Raw genomic sequence first — 25,277 nt, 5'->3', positions numbered from 1 at the left:
CACTCCATCTTTGCAAAGCCACGAGCACTTCCCACCCTCTCCTCCTGAGTACAAACCAGTTCAGAGGGATCAAAAATTGTCACAAGCCATGCCCTCTCCAAGATGCCTGTTTTACTGGAGTCAGTAATAGATATGCTATACTGGGTCGACTTAGTTACGGAATACCAAGCAGAAGAAAGTAACAGTGAGGGTTAACTACAGGAAATGCAAACGTTCAAAATAGGAAAGTTCGTGGTTTGAAATCTAGAGACCTCCTTCCCAAAAGACAAACGAAGCAAGAGATGTGTTCTTGTTCATCCTGAAGCTAGACTAGACGAAATCCCTGGACTTGTTAGCGATATGGAGGCGAAACGAAAATTCTTGTATTATAACCAGTGCAGGTCGAAATTATGATTGTACAAGAAGAACAGAGTCAGAACAAATACCTAGGACAGAAGATCTCACTGCACAGGACGCTAAAAGTGAAAGAGGTTTTGTGAGTGGTGTCCTTCCCTGGCATAATGCAGGTCTTTTAGAACTATCTCGTGCAGCTGGTATCGACGACAAAGTAAAATGTATGGGTAAGAATGAGAATATCACTTATGCAGAAACTTGGGAAGCATTGTGAGAATGTTGTGTGCAGACTTTATATAAACTAGAAGGGGCATACACAGAATACAACACCCACTTCTACCAACCATCTGGCCTAAGGTCCGAATGTTTGTCATCACCCTGTGATTTGACCTTCGACAGATTACTATCAGAATCGAATTCATTCTTGCCTAACCGTTAACCCTTCCTCCAAGTTTGGTTTAAATAAAAAACAAAATTGAACTAATTTTGCCCATTGACCCTGACAATTGACATTCCATTGAGACCTACACCTTTGAAGTAGTTTTCTCAAAACCGAATCTCTTTATCCTTGTTTTAACCCGAACATTTCCACAAAGTTTAGTTTAGTTTTAGCGGTAAGGAACTGTCCCTTCTCCCTTTGGGGGTTAAGATGCGAATGAATGTGTTTGAGCGGATAAGTAAACTGGGAGTGTGTCGTCCTGTCTCAGCTACCTCCCTTTCCTTGGGGGAAGCAGCCTAGGTATATAGACAGATAGATTAGTTTACATCAAATAAAATCTGTTCAAGATGACCTTGCCATGTGACCTTGATCTTAACCAATGTTCTAAAAAACAACAGGTCAACCTTTTGGGTGAAAGTAAACTAATGCACCAAGTTTGGTCCAAATCTGATCAAAATTGTTTTAGTTATTTAGCTTACACACTGGCACAGGGTTACCTTGTCCTAGAACCTTGACCTTTAACTTATTGTTCACAAAATTTTAATCCCATTGTTCTTGCCTGACCCTTAACCATTTCACTAACTTGGTTCATATGAGATAAGAACTGTTTGAGTTGAACATGCCTTGTAACCTTGGCCTCTGACCTTTCCCTGTGATGACTTTTGACTGATCTGTCTTAAAACAGAATCTTATTATTCTTGTCTTATCCATAACTATTCCACAATGTTTGTTCTAAACTAAATAAAAAACTTTGTAGGCCGACTTGCCCTGTGACTTTGACCTGTTGTTAAAAAGAAATAAAAGTGGGTTTACTCCTTGACTGAACCTCACCCATTCCATCATGTTTGTTTGATATCAGTCTAAAACTTCTTGAGCCATTTTGTTGACAATCACACACATGGATAGAATTTTGACCTTGCCCTTCGACCTTGACCTTAGACTGTTCTCAAAATTAAATCACTTCATTCTTGCCATACCTTAAACCCTTCCCCCAGGAGTGGCCAAACTTGGATCAAAACTGTTTAGGCTGATTTTGCTACATCACTGTTTGACCTAGCCCTGTGACCTTGACCTTTGACCTATCATGCTAAAAAAAAAAAGAAGTTTCTACAGTAACCGTCCCTCCACTCTTCCACCAAGTTTCGTCAAGACGGATAAAATTTTTTGCGTTAGTTAGCTAGCATACAGAGAGACTGAGAGAGAGAGAGACTCTCTCTCTCTCTCTCTCTCTCCAACAGCCAGAAGCCCTCAAACAGGAGTCGCAGGAGATGGTTTTATCTTCTTAAAGTAACTCCACATCAAGTTCTCAGAAAGTAATATTAGACGGCTTGGAAGATGGGGATGGAAGAGATGATGGAAGGGAAGTAGGGAGGATGGGAAGGGAGAAGTTGGAAAGGAAGACGACGAGGACAGAAGACAGGAAGGAGAGAAAAGGGAAGAGAAAGTAGTTAGGGGAGGGATGGAAAGGAAAATGGAATGGATAATGAGGATTGGAGAGATACAGGTGGGGAGAGGAGTGGATGCTGAGGACTCATGGGAAAGGAAAAAGAACTAGAGATGAAATGGAGGGAAGAAGAAGGAGTCTGGCAGGAAGAGACGAAAAGAAGTTTCTGAGGAAGTTGAAGAGAGGAGAAAAGAAGAGGCAGGAAGAGAACCTTAGAAGTATGAAAGGGGAACGAATAGCTGGTGTGGGAGAGGAGGAAAAAGAAGGAAGCTCGGGAGGGAAGGGAAGGGAAGTTGAGGAGAGGGGAGAGGAGGGATAGAACAGGGTAGGGAAGGTGAGGAGGAAGAGTAAAAAGGATGAGTTGGAGAGAAAGAGTAGGGAAGGAAATATGGAGATGATTTCGTGGATGGGGCAAAAGAAAGAGAGTAGCTTAGAGAGAAGTAGGAAGTGGAGAAAAACGTAATGCATTGATAATCAGAGAAGAGGAGTTGATAAGGAGGAGGAATGAAGAGAACGAAGCTCAGGAGAAATATAAAGGAAGAGAAAAAAGTAAGGAGATAAGACGACAGGAAAGAAGTTGTGGAGGAAGATGATGAGATGGGATATGAAAGAGTATAACAGATGAGAAAAGCTAAGAGGGAAGTAGTAAGGAATTAGGGAAGAGAAAGGAGGAAAAGGAGATGGATGGAAAGAGGAGAAAAGATGTGGGGGGAAAACGAATGAAAAAAAGTGGCGGGAAGAAAAGAAAAAAAAAACAGTGAAGGAAAAGGACAAAGGAAAAAGAGAATGGGGATTGTAAAAGGGAAGAGAAACTGGAGAGAAGAGGAAGGATAAAAAATAATGGACAACTACGAGATGTGAAAGTCTGTACGAGAGGAACTTAGGAGGTAATTACAGAAAGAAGTAACACGAAAGAGGAAATTAGAGAGGACGGAAAGACGGAAGCTGGAAAATATCGACACTAAGGGGCTGGAAAAACACGATGCTGAGGAAAGAGACGAGAAACAAAAGCAATAGATGAAGGGACTTGGGGAAAAAAATGTAGGATAGTTTCGAAGGACAATCAGAAAGAGTTGAGAGAAAGAGGGCAAATAATGAAAAAAATAATAATAAAAAGAAACGAACAGGAAAAAAGGATTAGGGACGACAAGGAAAGTTGAGATATTTTGGACATAAAAGAAGGGATGAGGATGAAAGAGTTGAGGAAATTACAGCAATATCAGAAGTAACGTGCACAGAGAGAGAGAGAGAGAGAGAAGGAGAGAGAGAGGGGGTGGGGGCTGTACTTGCATGCGTAGGCGCTGGAGGGATGTAGCTTTGTGTGTGAGATGGTAAGGGGTGTGGCTCTGTGTGTGAGGGAGACGGGTGTGGGCGTGTGTGAGAGGGAGGGGGTGTGGCTATGTGTGAGAGAGAGAGTTGTGTGCCTTTGTGTGAGAGGATGCGGGGGTGCAGCTGTGAGTGAGGGGGACAGAGGTGTGAGTGTGTGTAAAAGGGAGAGGGGTGTCAGTATGTGTGAGAGGGTGAGGGGTGTAGGTGTGTTGGTGCTCGTGTGACAGTGGGAGGGGTATGAATGTGTGTGAAAGGGAGAAGGTTGTGGGTGTGGGTGTGCGTGTGGAAGGGTGACTGTGTGTGAGAGGAGGAGGAGGGATGTTGTTGTGCATGAGGAGTGAGAGAGGTTGAGTGTGTGAGGGGTTAGTGAAGGGTGAGAGATGATGAGATTGTGTCAGGGAATAGTGAAGAGTGAGAGAAGGAATGAGACTGTATGAGGGGTTAGTGAGGAGTGAGAGAGGATGAGATTGCGTGAGGGGTTAGTGAAGAGTGAGAGATGATGAAATTGTGTGAGGGAATAATTAAGAGTGAGAGAAGGAATGAGATTGTGTGAGGTGTTAGTGAGGAGTAAGAGATAGAGATTGTGTGGGGGTTGGATATCAAAGTTATGAGTGAATGCCGGGAAATATATATATATATATATATATATATATATATATATATATATATATATATATATATACATCATCCAATCCTATGTTGCCCCGAGGAGCGTGGGAGCCCGGGGCTAGGCAAGTTGGTCTTGACATTTAAGACCAGCCTCACTCATCCCTGAGTGGCATTACGTGAGCAATAAACCCCGACCACCCCTTGGATATAAACCTTCACCCACTCAGTCCGATTGGAGCGCCGCAATTACCCACTAAACCTCCAGGAGCCATAATATATACTGTATATAATATATATATATATATATATATATATATATATATATATATATATATATATATATATATATATATATATATATATATATATATATATATATACAAAATTGTGTGTGTGTGTGTGTGAGTCGATGTTTTTCTTCCTTTCAACTGATGCTCCTCTAAAGGCAAAATTTCTAATAGCCTTAAAATATTACTGTGACTTAGAGTAATATGTGTGTTTCTTACGTGTCTATTTTCCATCCTGTTTTTCGATCTCACCCACTCCATGTTTATAGCTACAGAGACGGTAAGCGCAATGTGGATAATGATAATAATGACAGTGATAATGATGGTGATGATAATGATGATGATGGTGGTGATGATGATGATGATGATGATGATGTTTTTGCACATTCTGCCGTTATTCAGTGACACTTCTAGCCCTGTTTACTAAGGTCAGAGTCAGCAGGTCCTCATTTACACCTTGCTGCTCACGAGAATTCTGCCAGAGTGAGAATGTCGAACCATTCTGTGCGTCCCCAGCCTCATGAGGTAATAATCTCACACGCTTGCTGCAAATGAGAGAGAGAGAGAGAGAGAGAGAGAGAGAGGTGGGGGAGTTGAACTTGGTGCAGCATTGTCCCTCGAATGCTGTGACGTCTTCGTTAGCTTATTACTGTTGCTATCGATGATTTTATGCAAATTAGGTAAGCCACTTGGTAATGAAGGGATTAATGAAGGTTCTTTCTTACCCATCCAGTTCGATAAGTCTCTCCTAAGGTAAGCCGTATAGCCTGTAAATAGCAAGAATAAGACCAAGCTGACGTCCTCGTGATCTTGGGGTTAACATTTTCACCAGTACATTTCTGCTATCTCTACATGCTTCATTCAGCTCCGGAGAGTATTATTGAAAGGTGTGAGGTCGATATAGCCTTCGTCAACAGCTTCAACTAGAGCAGGATCTCCTAAGCTCAGTAAATCATTCTGACATTACCTGGAACAATGAAAATTACGTTTTCGGGCTGAAGGGGTTGAATCTCCTTGTACTTAATCACTTCAAGGAGATGGGTCGCCCGAGAGCTGAATAAAATAATTTTGCAATGGCTTGAACAGAATAAGAAAGACATCACGGTTTAGAAAAAGTTAATATATTGTTTTTTCAATTTTTTTTTTTTCTATGCCTCTACTACGAGGTCTTATTAAAGGTGAATATAATTACCTGGCGGTAGCAAGAAACTAAACTCTAAAAAAAAAAAAAAAATGCGCATATTATCAAGCTAAAACAAGAAGAGCCTGCCTTCATAGACCTGCGGCGAAACTACTGCAGCTAATTTTTAAAAGTTTCTGTCTTTGAAACTCATGGACTATGTGAAATTGTTTTGTTAAAATGTCTCCTTACGGCCAAAACTGAAAACTGCTAACTAATCAGCTGGTGCATCAGCTGATCCAACAGTTGACATGTCATATCAACTCAGATTTCAAGCTGAACAACTCTGTATTTTCATAAGGAAGTCACTAAACTGCCTCTTTAAAGCCGCAAGTGAGAATCGCCTAATAGTCAGCTGATGCGTCAAATGACGCAACAGCTGCCGAAGCAACAAGTGACATGTTAGATCAGCTCAAAATTTCAAGCTGAGGAACTTTATATTTCATAAGAGAAATCACTCATAGCTTTCCAAAAGCAGATATTCGAAGCTTTCTTGAAGGAGGAAAAAAAAAAAAAAAAAAAAGTGTACCAATTATAAACCGGCTGTCTTCGCCGCAGGTAACAAAGTTGGTCTGACTGAAGAGGGTCCTAGTCGAGTCAGAGCTATTGAATCTTGATAATAAACGCGTTCTTCAGGATGTGAGTAAATTCTACCATTTGAACAATTTTTCCTGCACTTTGAAATGAAAGCGCAAAATTTCAAATGACAGAACGCCTACGAGCATTAAAGAATTATTCCAGTTCTGATATAACCCTTCTTCCGACTGCAACAACCTGAATAACACTAATAAATGTATACATAGCATTGCATGAGAGTGCTGTGAAAATATCATCGCTGAAAGTGTCAAATACTCGTATTATTTATCCAGATCGGCTATGGTCCTTTTACTTTATCTGGAACCAGATTCTCATTCATTTGTAGCTTATTCTATTTAGGTCAGTGGCAAAAAAACGAGAACAATACGGCTCTATTTCCTTTCCATAGCACTTTTTCGCGACTAGCATCATAGTATAGTGTTAATATGTTGCTACACTTCAGCATTCAAGATGGAGAGCTGACAGTTTTCAGTCAAATTAGAGTAAATCGTCTATAACATTTCTTAACTCTTTCATTCCGACGAAATCCTCTTCGTTTTGTTCTTGCTACATCCAGAATGTTTCTATTTTAAGGGATCCATCTTACAGAAGGGGTTAGAAACAGTCTTATTAAACCCATGAGTACGATGACGTCTTCTTGATCTGATTCCTCTTGTATCCAGATTTTTTTTTTTTTTTTTCAACCAAGGGAAGATTACTCGTAGTGAAGGGAGGTTAATACTCTCAGGCTCCTGTGATTGACTCGTATACGAATGAAGTCGGCTGGCGTTATCAGGATTAGAATATATGAGTTCTCTCCATCTTGAGACGGTGTGGCATCACTATTTATACTCCAAGTTTCCGTTGATTCACTCTTAGCTGAATAAAACTGCTTGTCCTTACCTAGAAAATATTAGAGAAAGGTCAACATGAGACGGTAAATGAACTCTTTTCTCCTCCTGCGACTGTCACAGTTTGGAGAGAAATGTAATATTAACCCCTTCAGTTCAAGTATCTCACTTTTATCATATTCTTACTGCCTTCAAACTATTTTACTGAGCTTTGACTTGATTCTTCGAACTGGAGGGGTTAGATATAGTCCTCTTTAATGTCTTTCTTAGGCTGATTATTATCATCTGTACGTAGCAAATACATGATATAAAAAACATCATTGTAATAAAATTGCACTGGAACAACAAATTCTCAATTTACACTACTACAAATACTCTATCTGTCTGTCTACTGTCTGATACAGTGTTCTGAAAGAGCTGGCCCAGACAAGAAGAACTCAAGGAATTTCTGTTCATACTCAATAACGACCCCCGTTCCTACGACACATCATCCTTCTTGACATAATGTGTATCTCGGGCCCAATTCTCTACAGCTTGGAAGACTATCTGGTGCCACTTCCTTAGCATTGTGTTTTGCCTATTGTTACCGTTTTGTACAGGTGCGAACAAAAGTATCAGAGACCCTGCCTTAGCGCTAACGCACACGACTAGGGTTCGTATTCTCGTCAGGAAAGGAGGCTTCCTAGTGCCTCTTCTTTAGCGATTTATTTTCCAAACTACTTTTTTTTTTTTTAAATAACACAACAGAGGAAGGAAAAACAAATGAATAAAACAAATAATCCATACACCAGATTACTGGTGTCCTCTGTTCATAAAATATCTGTAACAGACTTGAACAGTTGTGGGTTAATATTTGGAGGGAAACAACTCTGTGGAAGCGAGTTCCAGAGAGATGCAGTTCGGGGAATGAAAGAATGTTGATAGGCAGAAGTCCTGCAATATGGCTGAGTGACATTCCAGTCATGAGCGCTACCAGATGCCCGTGTAGCACGAGGGAAGGCATGAAGAGGTGGCACCATGGACGCAACTTCGTCTGAGCATTTGCCATAAAAATATCCGTAAAATAATGCAAGGGAGGCAACATTCCTTCTTACTTGTAGGGGAGGTAGTTTATTTGTAATGGCAGGGTTGTTAATAATTCTAACAGCTTTGTTCTGAATTTTCTCTAGTTGTTTTAATGCAACCTCTCCACGTCCATTCCACAAGGGTGAGCAATATTCTAGCTGAGAGTGCACATGACTCTTATAAAGTACAGCTAACTGCTCAACAGCGAAGAAGTTACGGACTCTGTACGATAATCCAAGTTTTTTTGAGGCGGTTTTAGCAAGTGATCTAACATGAGGGGTCCAGCTGAGGGCATTGTTAAGTGAAACGCCGAGAATTTCAATACTTTTGGAGATGGGAATATTAGTAGTACTGAAGGTAATATACGAATCTGGCAATATCTGTATATTAGTAAATTGTATATATTTAGTTTTACTAGCATTAAATGATACAAGGTTGTTTTGTCCCAATTCACTGATCGTAGATAGGTCTTGATTTATGGAGATGGCCGTACTGAGTAGAAAGGTAGAGATATTAGACTTTGTAAATGGGTGTCTGAGCGTGAATGAACTATGTAGTGTTGAGTCATCTGCGTATGAATGGATGGGATTGTGGGTGACAGATAAGAGATCATTAATATGAACCAGGAATAGGGTTGGCACCAGAACTGATCCCTGCGGCACGCCGGTGTTAATTGAGTGAAAATTGGAATAAACATCATCTACTTTAACTCTTATATTCCTGTCACTAAGATATGAAGAAATCAAAGGAACAAAAGACGTTAGTCCATAGCAAGGGAGTTTGGACAGCAGGGAACGGTGCCATACTCTGTCAAAAGCTTTAGGAATATCAACGGCTACTGCATGAGTTTCTCCATGTAGGTCAATTGATTGATGGATAGTATTAATATCCTCTTTTTTGTCTTTTATAATATAAAATTATCTCCTTAATGTCGACATATTTTTCATGAATATCAAAACAAGATTATAATAACAGGGCAGATACTGGAATAAATCGGTAAGGAAGAGGTGTTAGTAAGCTTCCTAATCGCATGAGAATACCGTCCTGGGTCATTTCTGGCTGACGAGGTACAGAGGGGAAAGTGTGGGAATAGCATCAGGCAGGGGTACGTGAGGGGAAGGTGCGGCCACTTTCCCACCCACCCCAGCGTAACTCATCAGCTAGAAATGACCCAGTCCTTGTACGCCCAGACTTAATCCGAGTCTGTGTTTCTTTGGTCCTCACCTGTACGTTATTGTAATTTAATCTTTCCTCTACGGACATAGATAACATAGACATCATATAAGTACATTTTAACGAATCAGACATAGAAATAAACTGATATAGAGAAGGGGTGTAAGAGAGCCTTCCTAATCGATTAGAATATACACTCTTATTTCTCTGAGTGTAGTTGTTCCCTAGGCAGTCTGGCCAAGCAGCCCCGTCTCTGGTGTTCTAAATATTGCTAAGAGGCTTCGTGACGTATTCATGCCCAAGGCCACGTGTTGAGCAGAACTTATCTATTTCCAATTGAAATCAGCAAAATAAGAATTATATGTAGTCACCAAAATCCGCAGTCACCATCATCAATGTCATCATCATTATCCTTGCCCAGTTTCTCACTGTTTACACTCAGGTTACTATACTCCCTCTCATATATTAGTTAGAGTAGGCCTACTTGAGTTAATCAGAGCAGGAAAGGGTTTAAAGCTGATGATATTAAAACTCTCCAATTCTTTCGACTTAATTTCAGCTGAATAACATCGTTGATTCAGGTAAGGAGATGCTGAGTAGAATACTGGAGTTATCCCGACCAGAAGAGGGTTAAAAATTTTGTGGGTTAAAAAAAAAAATCAAGAAGTGAAAAATATTGAAGCAGGAGAACCTTTCTTCGAAATGCCCATTGGAATATGTTATATAGCCGTGAATTTGTCACTTAGACCTTCGGCATTGTCTGCGTCATTCCACACAATGAATTTTTTTACTCCAGTGAGAGTCTTTGTTTCATTCTTGATACAAATCATTTCATTTCGTTTAGAACCTTTACGTTGGAAGGGTTAGATACAGCCTCCATCAGTAAAAACTAACTTTTCTAAGTTCTCTACTTTTGTCAATAGCCAGACACCCTAATCCCGTAAGGAATGGCCGCTTGTCTTTGGGTTGGTTGTTTTATGGGGAGGGGCGCTGTCCCTCTGCCAACCCACTTGTTGACACGTAAGGAACATGTATGGGTTGGTTACATGGTTACGATCCAGTGCTGTAAATGGTTTCCTGGCCTACAAGAAACCATTAGACTTGTCACTCAATGTAAAGCCACCTGAAAACGAAAGAAGAGTAATAAAAAGTGACAGGAAAGATGGGAGAAATAGGAAGAGAGTAGGGCAAACTCAGAAAAGAATGATAAAGGTGAAGGGTGAAGTAGGTAACACCACATCATGTGAGTGATTGATGGTCGCCACTAAGCTGACCTATATAATAATAATCACCTACGACTGAATTATTACTTTTTCATTATTACTAACGCTTAGCAATTATATCAGCCGAGTTAGGAGAGGCAGTTCGTAGTAATTATCTTCATGTACCCATTAATGGATGAAATATTTCTCAGCTGAAATATCTTAGTATTACCTCGATCAACCCTTCCAGTTCGATGATATCTTCTGGAGTGTATTATTGATGTCTTAGGATGATTTTAGTAATCTTGGGAAAGCTTCGGGGAAATAATGAAGGTTACCTGTATGTGTGACCACTCCAAATCGAGAAGCCTCTCTTTTCCTGAATCGTGTGGAGATAGCAAAAAATAAATAAATAAATAAATAAATAAATGTTCTTTGGGTGAAGTGCTTAATTCTCTCAGGCTTATATTATACATTCTTTTATTCATAAAATAGTCAGCCGTAAACAGAAATAGAGTACTAAAATTGTCCCGACCATGACAGGGTTAATGGTGGCAGTATTAACATTCCCTTCCTCCCATGACTAACCCTAAGCTGAATACAATCACCTGGTGTTAGCTGGAATGAAATATTCGAGCTGCCCTGACCACGAAAAGGGCAAAATATCCAGGTGTGTTTACAGCAGCGAAAGGGTTAACACTACTCGTACAAAAGGCTTACATCTGTGTATTCTGAACAATGGAAACAATAGTCAATTAGAGGGTTTCACGGCCACCTAACAAAATCATGGAAAATCAGTTGGACAGGACGAAACAAAAGAAAACAATGGCTCTTTGAACTTGGCTGTCCTCTTCCTTACCAGAAAACAATGGCCCTAAAAATCAATTACCGTTTTTATTTGTTTTCTCTGCGTTACACGAAATAGGGGAAAATGGGGTAATGGAGTGAATATGGGATGGTGGCATAGAGCGGGCGGAGGAAGCAATGAATTATTTATTAATGTATCCACCTTTGAATATAAACTATGCGGTCCGTTTACTGAGGATCAAATGTTTTTTCAGCTCACCAGCAAGAAACTGCACACACATCCTCACATGTCACTGTTTGGGCACTCATACCGATTCGACTATTCTGAAACATGTTATTTCTGTTACATTCAGATTTTGTGTGATGATATGAGTGGAGATGTTTTTACCACACATTAGTGAATATTACTGAGGAATGAAGGAGAATGCTTCAACTCTCTGGCAGCTGTGAATAAATATGAGCTGAGTAAAGTGATCCATAGTAATCTAGAATAAAAAAAACAAAGCTCAGTATTGCCAACCAAAGCATTCATGATGATCGCTTTAACATTTTTACTGCTCTAGGTTTCACTCTAGTATTGGGAAATTGCCTAACGTCACCCGAAATAAAAATGCAAAGTAGGCAATTCGCAGCTAAAGGGTTAATGAAATTCACTCCCTCAAACTTTTCCCTGCCTCAGCCGGGATAGATTTTGAGATTTTTACGAAGTGTTTTTTTTTTTTTTTTTTTTTTTTTTTTTAACAACATGGAATATCTCCTTGTCTATTACCAAATGTCACATATAGTTTCTAATGAAATATGGATATTAACTCATTCTAGTTTTATATTGGCAACAGTACAATGATAGTGAGCGAAATTCGTTTGGGGCTGTGAAGTAACAAGTGCACTTACTCTATTATTATCAGAGAAATAAATCGCACACAACAGCATAAAATCCTAATTAATAGAGTTAATGCTCATATGTTGATAAATATTGTACAGACCTTGCATATCAGTTCCTGCATTTCTATAGGTCCGTACTGTTTCCATTGCAGGACTGGATCTTCTCGAGGGGAGAGTAATAGCTAGAATTAATTCTTCCTTTTGCTGGCGAAATACGAATTGGGAATGGGTGTCTGTATGAAGTGGTTCTTACGAAGATGGAAGTTCTATATTTGCTATGTTTATGATGATTTTGTATATGTCATTGGAAAAACCGACAGGGAGCGGCCTTTGCAAGCGCATGAAAGGACATACTACCAGCACTTACTCTCTCGGAATAGGTTTGAACCCTAGACTCAGGACACACGCATCATATGATGAGTACATTACCACCGAACCACTGCAACTCCAGCTATACAGACTACATACATTCCTACTCTGTGACTTATAAGCAACGACACTCATCTAGACTAACGAATTCTATATCAACCTTCATAATATATTTCCTGTCTGGTTCCTGTGCCTCTCACCCTTCCCAGCCCCTGCCACTTACCCTGTAGCTAAGCCATCTGCCCTCTCTTTACCCACTCCCCCACCTCATAAACCCGTATTGCGTTTGCACCCCATCCCACCCGCCTGCGCTTCAACCCCTGTATTCCCCTTGCCCTTCATACACCCTTCCCACTCCTACCCGTCAGGAAATGTATCACTCATCCCTTACACCCTCAACAACTGCTCAGCATCTCTCTCACACGTCCCTTACACTAACCCTTTTCACTCTTGCTTTGATCCAGTGGCAATTACCCTCCATATACGGCACTCCTTGTTCCACCCCACTACCTACTACGTCACCCCTCACGTACCCTATCACCCACTAAATCACCCCTCATTCCAATTCACTGTTCACTACAACCCCCTTCACATTCATCAATCTGCCAGCTTCAACACAGCCTGAAGCCTCACACTCATATTTTATCCTTCACACTACCCCATCTCTCTCACCCATACCTCACCTCTCACACTTCCCCACTCCTCACAAGCTTTTGTCACTCATATCTACTCTATATCCATCCCCCTACTCTACCTAACACTTCACACTGTCTTGCAATTCACACTGTCTTACACATCACTGGCCCTTTCACACACTGTTACTGATTCCTCAAGCTACGCCATCCTTCACAGAATTTCACTTCTCACACCCATCCTACTGACTCTTACCCCAACCTCCTCGTCCAGCCATACCTCACCCTTCAAACAAGCTCTCACCTCCCACCCCCTTTATGTTCTTACTCCAGGTCTGTCTGTCTCTGTCTGTCTGTCCTGTCTGTCTGTCTGTCTGCCTCCCCCTCCCACACATTTTTCCTCCAGTCTCCTCACAAACCAGTGCAATAGACATTACTCACGCCACACAAACTCAATATCACTCACTTCATATATACATCCTTCACCTCTCACGCCCATACTTCACCCTTCGCCCATCTTACTCTCACCTCACATTTTGCGCTCACACCTCAGCTCACATTCCTGTCTTACCCCTCACGCAAACTCGCACTCATCCTTCACACTCGCCCTTCACTCTCACAAATCCCTCATCCTTCTCATCCCTACTTCACCCCTCACATTCATAGCTCATCCCTCATGTCAGGCCTTCCTACTTATACCCTAATTCTCTTCTCTTCAAATTCATACCTCACTCCGCACTGTGTATTACCCTTTCTCACCCTACACACAACCTCATTCAACCTCACCTTTCATCCATACTTCATCCCTCAAATATTAAATGTCCCACACCACCGATCACTCTTTACACATTCCTAACCCCTTACATCCACATCTCATTCGTCACATAATCTCACCCCCACTCACACTTCACCTTTCATCTCTCAATGCAGCATTCACTCATCACACTAATATCCAAATCCTACTCAATCTCATTCTCTCACTCCTCACTAACCCTCTCACAATCTCATCCCCTCTCACTCCTCACTAACCGTCACACAATCTCATCCTCTCTCTCTCTCTCTCTCTCTCTCTCTCTCTCTCTCTCTCTCTCTCTCTCCTCACAAACCCCTCACACACAATCTCATCCTCTTTTACGCCTCACTAACCCCTCACACAATCTCATCCTCACTGACACCTCACACTGCCTCACCCGTTATATAATCTTACCCTCCTTCACCCCTTACCCCCATACCTCATCCCTCACTCAATCACACTCTTCACAGTCTCACCCTCACTCATTTCTCCCTCACTCTTCACCCTTCTAATCCTGCCTCCCTCACACACACAGTTTATCCCTTCCATTCACATCCCACCCCTCACACAACCCCACCCTCACACTGTCTCTCATCCTTACTCCCCTCTCATTCTCAACACCCTCAAACATCATCTCTCCCCTCACATCATATCTCGTCCTTTACACACCCCCTCACCCGCAATCCTTACCCCTCACACAATTTTGTTGTCACTCACCCCCTACATAATCTCTCTCCATATACCCAACCTCACACATCACCTCGCCATGCACATCATGTTACATCGCTTACACACACCCATATCCCTCACACCCTGTTACATCCCTTACACTTCCACTCATAGTGTCACTCCAGTCTCACACACCACCTCCCCACCCACACCCTGTTACATGCCTTACATACCGCCTCACATCCTACCTCACCCTCACGCAATCTCACCCTCACTCAACCGTCACACAACCTCACTCAACTCTCCCCTCACCCCTCAGCCTGATCCCTCACGTCTCTGCGTTATTATTCATTACTGCCTCTCACCCCTCATTCACTTTCCTGAAATGTTCTCTCACGCTTCCCTTTCTCAGTCCCCCTTATTTCTCTTTTCCTCTCTCTCAGTTTCATTATATTTTCCACCCACTGATTCTTGCATCCCCTCTTATATCAGTCGATTCTTTCTTTCTCTCTTTACATCAGCTGATTCTTACATCCTCCCGTATACTTACTGATTCTTACGCCCGCTGACTCTTGCACGTAATTTTACACTACATGATTCTTACACACAACTGCTCTTACACGCAGTGATTCTTATACTCACTCATACACCCACTGATTCTCACACTTGTTGATTTATACACGGTGATTCATACACTTATCGACTCAGCTACGCACTGACTCTTACACACACACACACACACACACACACACACACACACACACACACACACACACACACACACACACACACACACACACGAACTCTTACAGTCATCGATGCTTCCACTCACTGACTCTTACTTTTACACCGACTGATTTTTTTACACTTACTGGCTCGTACACCCACTGACTCTTACACTTAAAACCTCTGAGTCATACTCCTACACCCACTGACTTTTACACCCACTGACGCATACACCCTCTGATTTACACTGATGCCCACTGATTCTTACACTAGTTGACTCGTACACATTACACCCATTAAGTGTTACACATACTGACTCATACACCCAGTGACTTTTACACCCAGTGACTCTTACACCCACTGACTCTTACATACACTGACTCTTACACTTCCACTTCTACCTCCTCCTTCAACCACTGATTCTAACACTCATCGATTCTTACACCCAGTGATTCTTACACACTCATTATACAAACTGACTTTACACCTACACCCACAGACTTATTTTTCATACACAATGATCCCTACACCCACTGCTCTTACAGCATATCCATGCCCCTAAAACCATGCCCCCCAGTTTCAACTCTCATACATATTAGAGAGAAAACTTACCAGTAACGATAAGGCGAGGGGGTGGTGGGGGGTGCTGGGGGAGCGAGGGAGGGGGAGGGGATAAGCGTCGGGGGGAGACTGAGGAAGAGAGGAGGGGAGAGAATTTGGGGGACGAGGATGGGAGAGGTTAGGGACAAAGTTGGTAGGGGGTTGGGGGAATAAAAGTGACTGTGGAGGGGGAGGAGGGAGAAGTATATACAATGGAGAGAAGGCTAAGGAGAAAACAGTTTTAGAGAGACTTTACTTCACACACACACACACACACACACACACACACACACACACACACACACACAATGAAAGAGGAGACGAAATGAATGTATATATTCGTGTTTTAACTTTGCAGTGTCTTGAGAGGTTAAAGTGAAAGAATCTCGCCTACAAAAATTGCCTGTATTGTTAAGCTTAGTAATGGTTTCAGGAACAGATTTAGCTTCGGCCTCATTTTGTTTTGCTTTAAGTTGACTATGCAGATTCTATAATTTGTCTTTTTCCCATAATTATCTAATTGCAGTAATATTTATGCCCTCATCTCGCAGGCCAAGGGAGATCATTATGTTTTTTTTTTTTCCCCCTCGGGGAGCGCGCGAGCGTGTATTATGTACGTATGTGTGTATGTGCGTATGTATTTATGTGTGTGTGTGTGTGTGTGTGTGTGTGTGTGTGTGTGTGTGTGTGTGTGTGTGTGTGTGTGTGTGTGTGTGTGTGAGCAAAACAATTCAGTTTTTAATTGATTTTAAGCAAACGTGGAAAAAGTGTGGGATGATAGCGCATATAAAAACCTATTGTGTGTTAGAACAATAGTTCAAAGGTCTACAGGGCGAGGTCAAACATTGACCTAGCAAAATGAACTTACTTTTTTTTTTTTTTTTTACCCAGTTTCAACCAAACTTTGAGAAATAATTGAAGGTAACGGAATAATGAAGTGAATCAGATTTGGGAATATTCAAAGGTTAAGGTCGAAGGGCAAGGTCAAATTTCAACCCGTGTGTGTTTAACAAAATACCGTAACTCAATAGCTTTGCATCGGATTTTAGTCAGACTTAGTGGAATGGTCCAGGATCGACCACGTAGTACAACTCTTGCCTTTTAGAACAATAGGTCAAAGGTCAAGGTCAAAGATGAGTCAACTTAAAGTATTAACCCGATTTACATCAAATTTTGGATAATGGTTAAATATCAGGGAAAGACAAAAAGAATTCATTTTTGGTGAAAATCAGTCACGGGCAGGGCTGGATTTAGGCCTAAGCTAAACAAGCTACAGCTCTGGGCCTCACAATCTGAAGGGGCCTCTCAAAATCTGATTTTTTTTCTCTTTCGTTTGTTACAGTCTTATTATAACTTATATTTAAGTAATGATTTAACTGAATTAACCCACTCTGCACGGATTTGCTATGCATATTGGCGACATTCTTGTCAAATTCAGTTACTACACACCCTTATTCTTTGTTAACAATTGCCATACAGAGCCATTACAGCTTCCCAGAGCTAAGGGCCTCACCATATGTAAATCCGACCCTGATCACACTGCAAGAGCAAGTTCGAACCGTGTGTCTGTGAGTGAATAAAATAACTAGGCTAAAGAAGTTTTGATGTGATTTGGATTAAACTTTGTGGATGAATTGAGGATCATCCAAGAATGTGACCTTTCATTCTTGAGAGGTCTGCTGAATGTTATTATATCATGAAGGCTAAAGTTTATGGATGATTACAGGTTGAAGTAAAAAAAAAAAAAAAAAGATCGATTTTGAGAATAATCGGTCGAAAGAGAAGGTCACAGGGAAAGCTCAAAGTTCAGGGTCCCTGGATAAAACCAACTCAAACAATTGGGATCTAATTTGAAAAAAAGAAAGTTGGTTAACAGTTAGGTAAGAATTATGTAGTTTATTCAGTTTTGAGAGAAATATGTAGATGGTCGCTCTTACAGGGGAAAATCAACTACTCATCCAGTGTATCAGTTGGTGGACGCTGTTATTTCACTTTAAGCGTTCCTTCTTGTTTTTTCTTTTTTTCCCATGAGTGAGGGCAGTGTTTTTTTCGTAACTGAAGTGACTGTATCCTCGCAATGGACGCCATGTCAGTTTCTGGGTCGATGTCTTCCAAAATTACTTGCTAGTGTTTATAGTGCCCTCCCTCCATCACAGTTCATTATTGTTGCTTCATTGCCTGTGTTTAAGAACGACTATTTTTTACCTGATTATTCCTTCTTCTTCTTCTTTTTTTTTTTTCGTTCTAAGCTTAGTGCTCGTTAGCATGTATGAATTTCTCAGTCCCTCTCTCTCTCTCTTTCTTTCTCTCTCCCCATCCATACTTATACTTAAAATAGATAGATCAATAGGTAGTTTGACAGATAGACTGATAGATAAAGGTTGGATAGATAGGTAGTAGGTGAGTAGACAAATATGTATTCCTCTACCTAGACACCCTTAGCTACATTTTTACCAGTGACAGTAACATTTCCATTTACGTATCATTCTCGCATTTTCGTTCAAAGAGGAGGGGGTCTGAAACAAGTAACATTTTAATATATAGATGAAAAAAAAAACGAAATACGATTATATATATGGTAATAATGTATAATGGTCGTGTATATGTATGCAGAAAGTTGAATATGTAAAGTCTTGGGTTAGGTACGTTTCATGGAGGGTCAAAAAAAACAAGAATATTGCAAAGGTTCAGCTATTCTAAAATATTCATGGAGTGAGAGTGACATGAAATAAATTTTTGTTCATGACGAGAGAGAGAGAGAGAGAGAGAGAGAGAGAGAGAGAGAGAGAGAGAGAGAGAGAGAGAGAGAGAAGTTGCATTTGATCGAGGACTAATCTAAATATGGTCCGCATCGTTTTGCTAAAGACCCTTCATTAAAACAACGTCTTTTCTCTGTTATTCCCGCCATCTTCAGACGATTATATTAAACGTATAAGAGTCTTTTGAAAACGAAGGGATTAGATTTAACTTTCATTAACCCCGCACCTTTCATATGACATCATACACCGTTGTTTTGTGTCCAGGAATCACGCACTTTGTCATATGTGGGGATGGTGTACAGTCGGAATTGTAAGTCCTGTCGCCCCTCATGCTTTTCACTCCATGGACTTTGAAAATCAGTGTGGTGAATCCGCAGCAACTGACACTGAGGACTTTATTCAGCCACAGATCAGTGTATTCAGTGTTAGTTGATGCGGATTCACCATTTTTTTTTCTTTTTTTTAACGGGGGGAAAACAAGAGAGGCGAGAGAATTTTTGACACTGACTATCTTTTTTTTTTTTTTTTTGCATGACCTAATAATGTTTTTATATATCATGAGCATTTTTGTGACTGCCAGAATCATGCATTGTTTTATTTATGCCTGGATCATGGACTGCCTTCTTGTATGTCTGAATCATTCATACTCTGTGTGTGTGCGTGTGTGTGTGTGTGTGTGTGTGTGTGTGTGTGTGTGTGTGTCGGAATTATGAACTGTTTTTTGTGCGTGTGTGTTTCGGAATCATGGAGTTGTGTGTGTGTGTGTGTGTGTGTGTGTGTGTGTGTGTGTGTGTGTGTGTGTGATCACACTCTATACTCTTATTATTATGAACGCTGTAATTATGTCTATTTTTATTTTGCACTGTACAATTTTTTATATGTGTCTGAATCTTTTTAACGGGATTTTCCAGCTACAGCGAAGTTTTCCCTCAGTCTTTACAATTATATAATACACTTTTCGTGCAAGGGTACCCCTTCTCACACACACACTTCTATAAATCTAAAACAGTAACGCCGACATCATTAACACAGCTTGATCAATATACATAACCATTTCTGTCACTTGTTAGTAGTTTAACCTTCTGTGAGTCAGTCAGCTGAATAAAATCGTCTGCCGGTAACTGGAATAGGATACTTGAGTTGTTCGGACACTGAAAGGTGATTAGTGACAGTATTGACATTTTCGGCCTTGTATGGTTCGTTTAGCTCTATAGGCTTAATTGGTCTATTGTTAGGTGGAATATCATACAAGAGTTGTCCTGACCATGAAAGAGTTATTGATGACAGTAATTACTCTCAGACTCCATTGATTCACCTTTAATTGAACGAAATCGTCTGGTGTTAACTGAAATGGAATACTAGAGTTGTCCCCACCACGAGAGGGCTATTAGTGACAGTATTAACTATTAGGCTCGTATGCTTCGCTCTCCACTAGAAGTAATCGTCTGGTGTTAACTGAAGAGGGTTAATTCTCTACCACACTGCCAGACGCCTCATGCTCATCCTTTGTGTATGGAACAGTAAACGCTGCCACGCCTCTATCAATGTTCTTTCCCAACATTCCACGTCACCTTAAACTTACTCGTCTAAATATAATGGAGAGTTGCTTCTATCTGTCTTTCTGTCTATCTATACCAAGAAACTTTAATCCTGTGGGGGTGGCCACGAACAAATAACCACTCCGTCGCCAATTTCTTCGCGTATCTGCATCCCACACCACTCTCTCTGATATCCCTGAAATCCGTCCCTCTACTTAAATGTCGGTCTTCTCGTCTCTCTATCCCATTCCATCTTACTCATTTACATTCTCCTAGTCAATCTTTTGCTCTCCATTCGCTCCAGGTGGCCAGACCAGCTCAGGATACTCCTTTCAACATTCTGCAGCTCATCCACATCAACACGGAACTCACCTGTACATCCACAGTTGTCCCACTGTCTCTCCAGGTAACTCCACCTGCACTTTAGATCATTCATTTATACTGTTTTCTTCTCATCCACGTAACTCCACATGCTCTTCTTAGATCATTCATTTACAGATTCATCTCAGTGCATAGTTGGTATTATTACGTGTAACTCTAGACATTCAGGTTAGTTCAGGGAGTTCGGTTGCACTGGAAGGATACACACCGTTGATTCTATGTAGGAGTTATTTGACGAGAATTGCCGAGTACCGTATCAAGAACCAGAGAGTTATTAACACTTGGAGGTCGGGAATCGACTCTTTAGCTGATAAAATATCATCTTCCTAATGCTAGATGAAAGTAATTATCACATATCACGTCTGTAATTGGATTGTGGAGACTTTCACTCCTCGGTCAAAAGATGTCTATTATATTTATTACATTCTGGCAACCGCAAGATGATTATATTCAGCTTGGGAGAGACCTTTCAAGCTAAATGGGATTAGAAACAAATCCACCAACACATTCAGTCAAATGGAGTTTTGCCAAATATATTCTGACTATCCAAGAGGATACTTTTCAGTGTAGGAGATACCACTCTACCCTAGACACATTAAACGATGGGAGACTATTCTTGTACAAAAGAAAATCGTCTGCCAGTTGTCGGAATTAATAATACCCGTCTAAATGTGTTCAAGCCTTCTCTCAAATCTTGGCTGTTCGGCAGCGTCAGGAACATTCAGGAAGCAAGTCTAATCTTATAGTCTTATAATTAAAAATGAGTCAGCGAAGGTGTTGGCTAGCCCCTAATTCATGATGGCCAGGTTTAAATACCTGCGATTACAAGACATGTTATACTGCGCTGCCCATCGTAAAACCTAATCATAGTTTTTTAGTAATGATGTAAAAAAACTTGGGGGCCCGGGGGGCTAGGTTCTCTGCTGGGCCCCCCCGCAAAGAACCTAACCCCCATAATTCTCAAAACTTATCTAATATCTCAGCCGGGATTGTCGGGATGATAACTATATATATTTTTAAATATTAATAAAAAAGCTTATAAATTTTTAAGGCTTTTGGGGCCCCCCCTCAGGTACGCCACTGCGGGTTTGCCTTCACCCTTGCTATCTCAGGTCTAATAATATGACGCCTAGTGGTTCTGTGGGCTAAGGTGCTCCAACCTGACGTGGCCCATAATGGATGGTTGTAGTTTGCTGGTTACATAACGTCACCCATGTAAAAAAGACTGATCACTCTCGCCTTGAAAGTCTGGAATGAGTGGCCTAGCTCCGGGTCCCTGTTCTCCTAATAGGTCAGTAAAGGATGAATTGATAGACAAGAGAGACTCTTACCATATCTGTGAGTGAGGACGAGCAGTGCCAGCGTAATCCTAGCCACACACATTCCATTCATGGTTTAGAGGAGCCAGGTCACAGGTGTGTTGGTCTGGGCAGCTGCTGTTCCATTAGACACTTTTCGTAGTTGCAGTCATCTCGTTCACCCGCAGTAAACCCTTTCTCTACGATGACGCGTTGCTGTAGTCTGTGTAGGTGCTGTTCCTCTTAAGCGCTTGTCGGAGATGCAGACATTTCACACACATTTATCCCCTTCAGTACGATGTGGACTATTCAGAGACTGTTCCTTTTATATAGCTTTCGGAGTCATAATTCTCTCGGACATCCCCTGTTAACACTGTCTCTAAGATGTCTCTCTGGTGTAGTCTGTGTAGGTCCTGTTCTCGTTAGACTCTTTTGAGGTTCATGGTTATCTCGTTCGCCATTATGTACTGTGAAGTTTTAATTATATTATTCTTACTGCGCCTGATGATTTTATTAAACTTAAAGAAGACCCTTTGTAGTGAAGGGCTTGGAAACTATCTCCATTTTTTCTCATTGAGATTCTTTTTTTCTTTTTCTTTTTTTTTTTTTTTTTTTTACTTCTCTTCCGTCAGGCGCTTTTACTCAGCACAGGGAAGACCTCTTGTGCTAAAGGTGCTGGGTCATGATTCTTACGTCACCACAGTAACAGTCTCATTTAAGCTGAGACTAAATATTCTGATGAAGTTACCTAATGAAAAAATAAATAATGCTCAGACAAATGTTCCTAGCACAGCAGGGCAGGACAGACAAACACTTAATGAGGACTTAGTAAATGTTGTTAGTTAAGGTGAACTTCGTAAAGCACTAAACAGAGATCCCAACACACCACAGACAAGGAGGACTGATCGAGCCATGCGCATCTAAAGTTGCTAATGAGGTTAACTACGTTGTTGAGATTAGCTAACGTGAACCATAAAAAAGTTCCCAACACAACACAGAATGGAGGACGGACCGAGCCACACAACCTTCCCTCACCACGTCGCGTCGGTCACTAAATGGACTTGGGATCTGTGGTGGTGGCTCCCTTGGCGGTTGTGCGTCTGTGCCTGCCAGTCTCTTTGTCTCTTTCTCTCTATAGTGCCATTCTGGGGGAGACGGAGAATAGGAGGTCTGAGTCACAACAACGTAGCTCCTACACAAAGATAATTTTTTCTTCTTCTTGCTCTCTCCAGACGACCTTACTCATTCGCTGAAACTCTCTCTCACTGTTTGACAAGTCTCTCCTGAGCCAAATAAAGTCGTCTGGAGATAGCTAGAGTGAAATATAAGAAGGTCCTTTGGTTCAAGGGGTTATGGGGATACCTTAAAGTTCAGTGTCATTGTTCTGGCGCCTTGTGTGAATCTGTTAAGCAAAGACGACATTGGAGTGAGATAAAAGCAGATTTAATCAGGTTATACGCGGGGTAGCAGAAAAATAGTACTGACTGTAAATTAGATCCATGCCAATTTATCATCATTTGAAAAACTTTAATTTTTTTGTAAATATTCAGAATCTAGTTATATAAAAACTGAGTCGGTTAAAAAGAATGAGAACAAAAGCTACATTGCCTTTGGCTTAAAAACGTCCGACGTCAGGGAAAGGAGAGATATAGACAGACAGACAGACAGACAGACAGATAGATAGACACAGATAGTTGGATGGATAGGCAGATTGAAAGCTATACAGAGAGAGAGAGAGAGAGAGAGAGAGAGAGAGAGAGGGGTGGAGTGAGGGAATGGGGAGGCAGAAAAAGAGGGACAGTGGGGGGGGGAAAGGAAGAGGGAGAGGTTGCCATGGAGACACACGTGCTGAGGGACGCCAAGATCTCCGTGATTCCCGTTTCCCTGGGTTCACCGTAGCCTAGAGAAAGACTACTAATTGACTGTCCTCCTTTAACCTTCGTATAGTCGATAGGTATGATTTTGAAGCTTTATTTTTCTCACGGGGTTATAGTATTCAGAATGAAGTTGACCTTTTTCAGTTTGATGATATGCTTTACTGGTTTATTCTCGCTACAGTCAGACGATATTAATTAACTTAAGAGAGACTTTTCCTAATGGAGAAGTTAAGTTCAGCCATCATTAACTTCTTATCAATTAAAGGCCATTCTTACCTCGAGCAATATCAACTGGTAATAGCCTGATTATTATGCAAAAATACTGCCTCCTTGTACAGTGGATTAAAATTGGCCTGGCACCATTTCTATCACCTGACCTCATCTGTCCTTCTCCAAAATATTTTAAAAAGTTGCAAGAAAAGGATAATCGATAATAATGTTGATTCTTTGGACTACCGCCGTATTTCTTAGCTGGATAACGTTATTTGTTGTTATCCTTCTAAAATACACATGTGATGGAAAGGGTTAATCGATACTATTTTTAACTCACTACCTGCTCCCATCTCGCTCACCTGAACTAACTCATCCCGTGTTAACCAAAATTTAATACGTAGATGGATGAACAAAGTCTCATACGCTAATGTGGACACAAACATAATCTTCACAAAGTTCTTCTGCAGCGAACAGTACATTCTAAGTCCTCTGTTTCATATCTCAACTTTCATGAAAAAATCCGAACAAAGGAATACTGTAGTACTACATAAAGAAATTCCAACCGGTAAGATGTTGGTAGGTCGTCTAAACCCATGACAAGAGTACCATAAGAGGATAGATGTGAACAGAGGAAGTTGTAACAGTTATGGTTGAAATAAATTAGGTAATACTGTTAAGGTAATGATGGTTGTACTTAAAACAGTGGCAATATACCGTATGGAATGGTAATACTGAGTGATAGAAAATGAAGAATGATTGGTGCTCTCTCTCTCTCTCTCTCAAACGCCTCCTGACAGTTTTCATTTACCCCACGATCAGTCTGTCACGTCCAAAATGAAATTGCGTTGCCATTTGACAGGGAACCACTAGTGTATTAACTCCGATGGACTGCGCTCTATCGGAAAACTTTTTGAAATTTTTGCGCTTAATCAGTGGATGGCATTTTATTCCTATGACTTTGTTGTATTCATGGTTTTGTGTGTGTGTGTGTGTGTGTGTGTGTGTGTGTGTGTACCAATAGCAATCTTTTCAGTTGATAATCGTGAAATACTAGAGGTAACACCAGACGAAGTAAACATTTCTCTTAAAAATATGAAAAGAGTGAAGGCTCCGGAAGAAGATGGAATAGTAGCAGATTTACCGTTGGATGCAGTAGCAGAAGTACAAGACAGGCTAGTCCACTTATTTACTCTATATATAAAAATGAAGAAGATTCCCCAAACATGGTATAATGCAATTGTTATG

General features: G+C 40.9%; 1 protein-coding gene across 1 annotated transcript in view; it reads right to left on the bottom strand.

Annotated features, from left to right (window-relative positions):
* The window catches only part of LOC145410139 (uncharacterized), a 42,874-nt gene extending 20,792 nt beyond the window's left edge, over positions 1–22,082 (bottom strand). Inside the window, exon 1 of the mRNA XM_080280337.1 lies at positions 21,976–22,082. Within this exon, the coding sequence (XP_080136463.1) occupies positions 21,976–22,036 (61 nt within the window). The 5' untranslated portion in view covers positions 22,037–22,082. The remainder of the gene's footprint in view (positions 1–21,975) is intronic.
* Between the last annotated feature and the right edge of the window lie 3,195 nt (positions 22,083–25,277).

Source organism: Coenobita brevimanus, chromosome 84 (genome assembly GCF_032717465.1).
Source record: "Coenobita brevimanus isolate Jiangsu-jjx chromosome 84, ASM3271746v2, whole genome shotgun sequence".
NCBI classification, from domain to species: domain Eukaryota; kingdom Metazoa; phylum Arthropoda; class Malacostraca; order Decapoda; family Coenobitidae; genus Coenobita; species Coenobita brevimanus.
The sequence above is the reverse complement of the archived record's forward strand: the minus strand, read 5'-3'. Positions and strand labels throughout refer to the sequence as shown.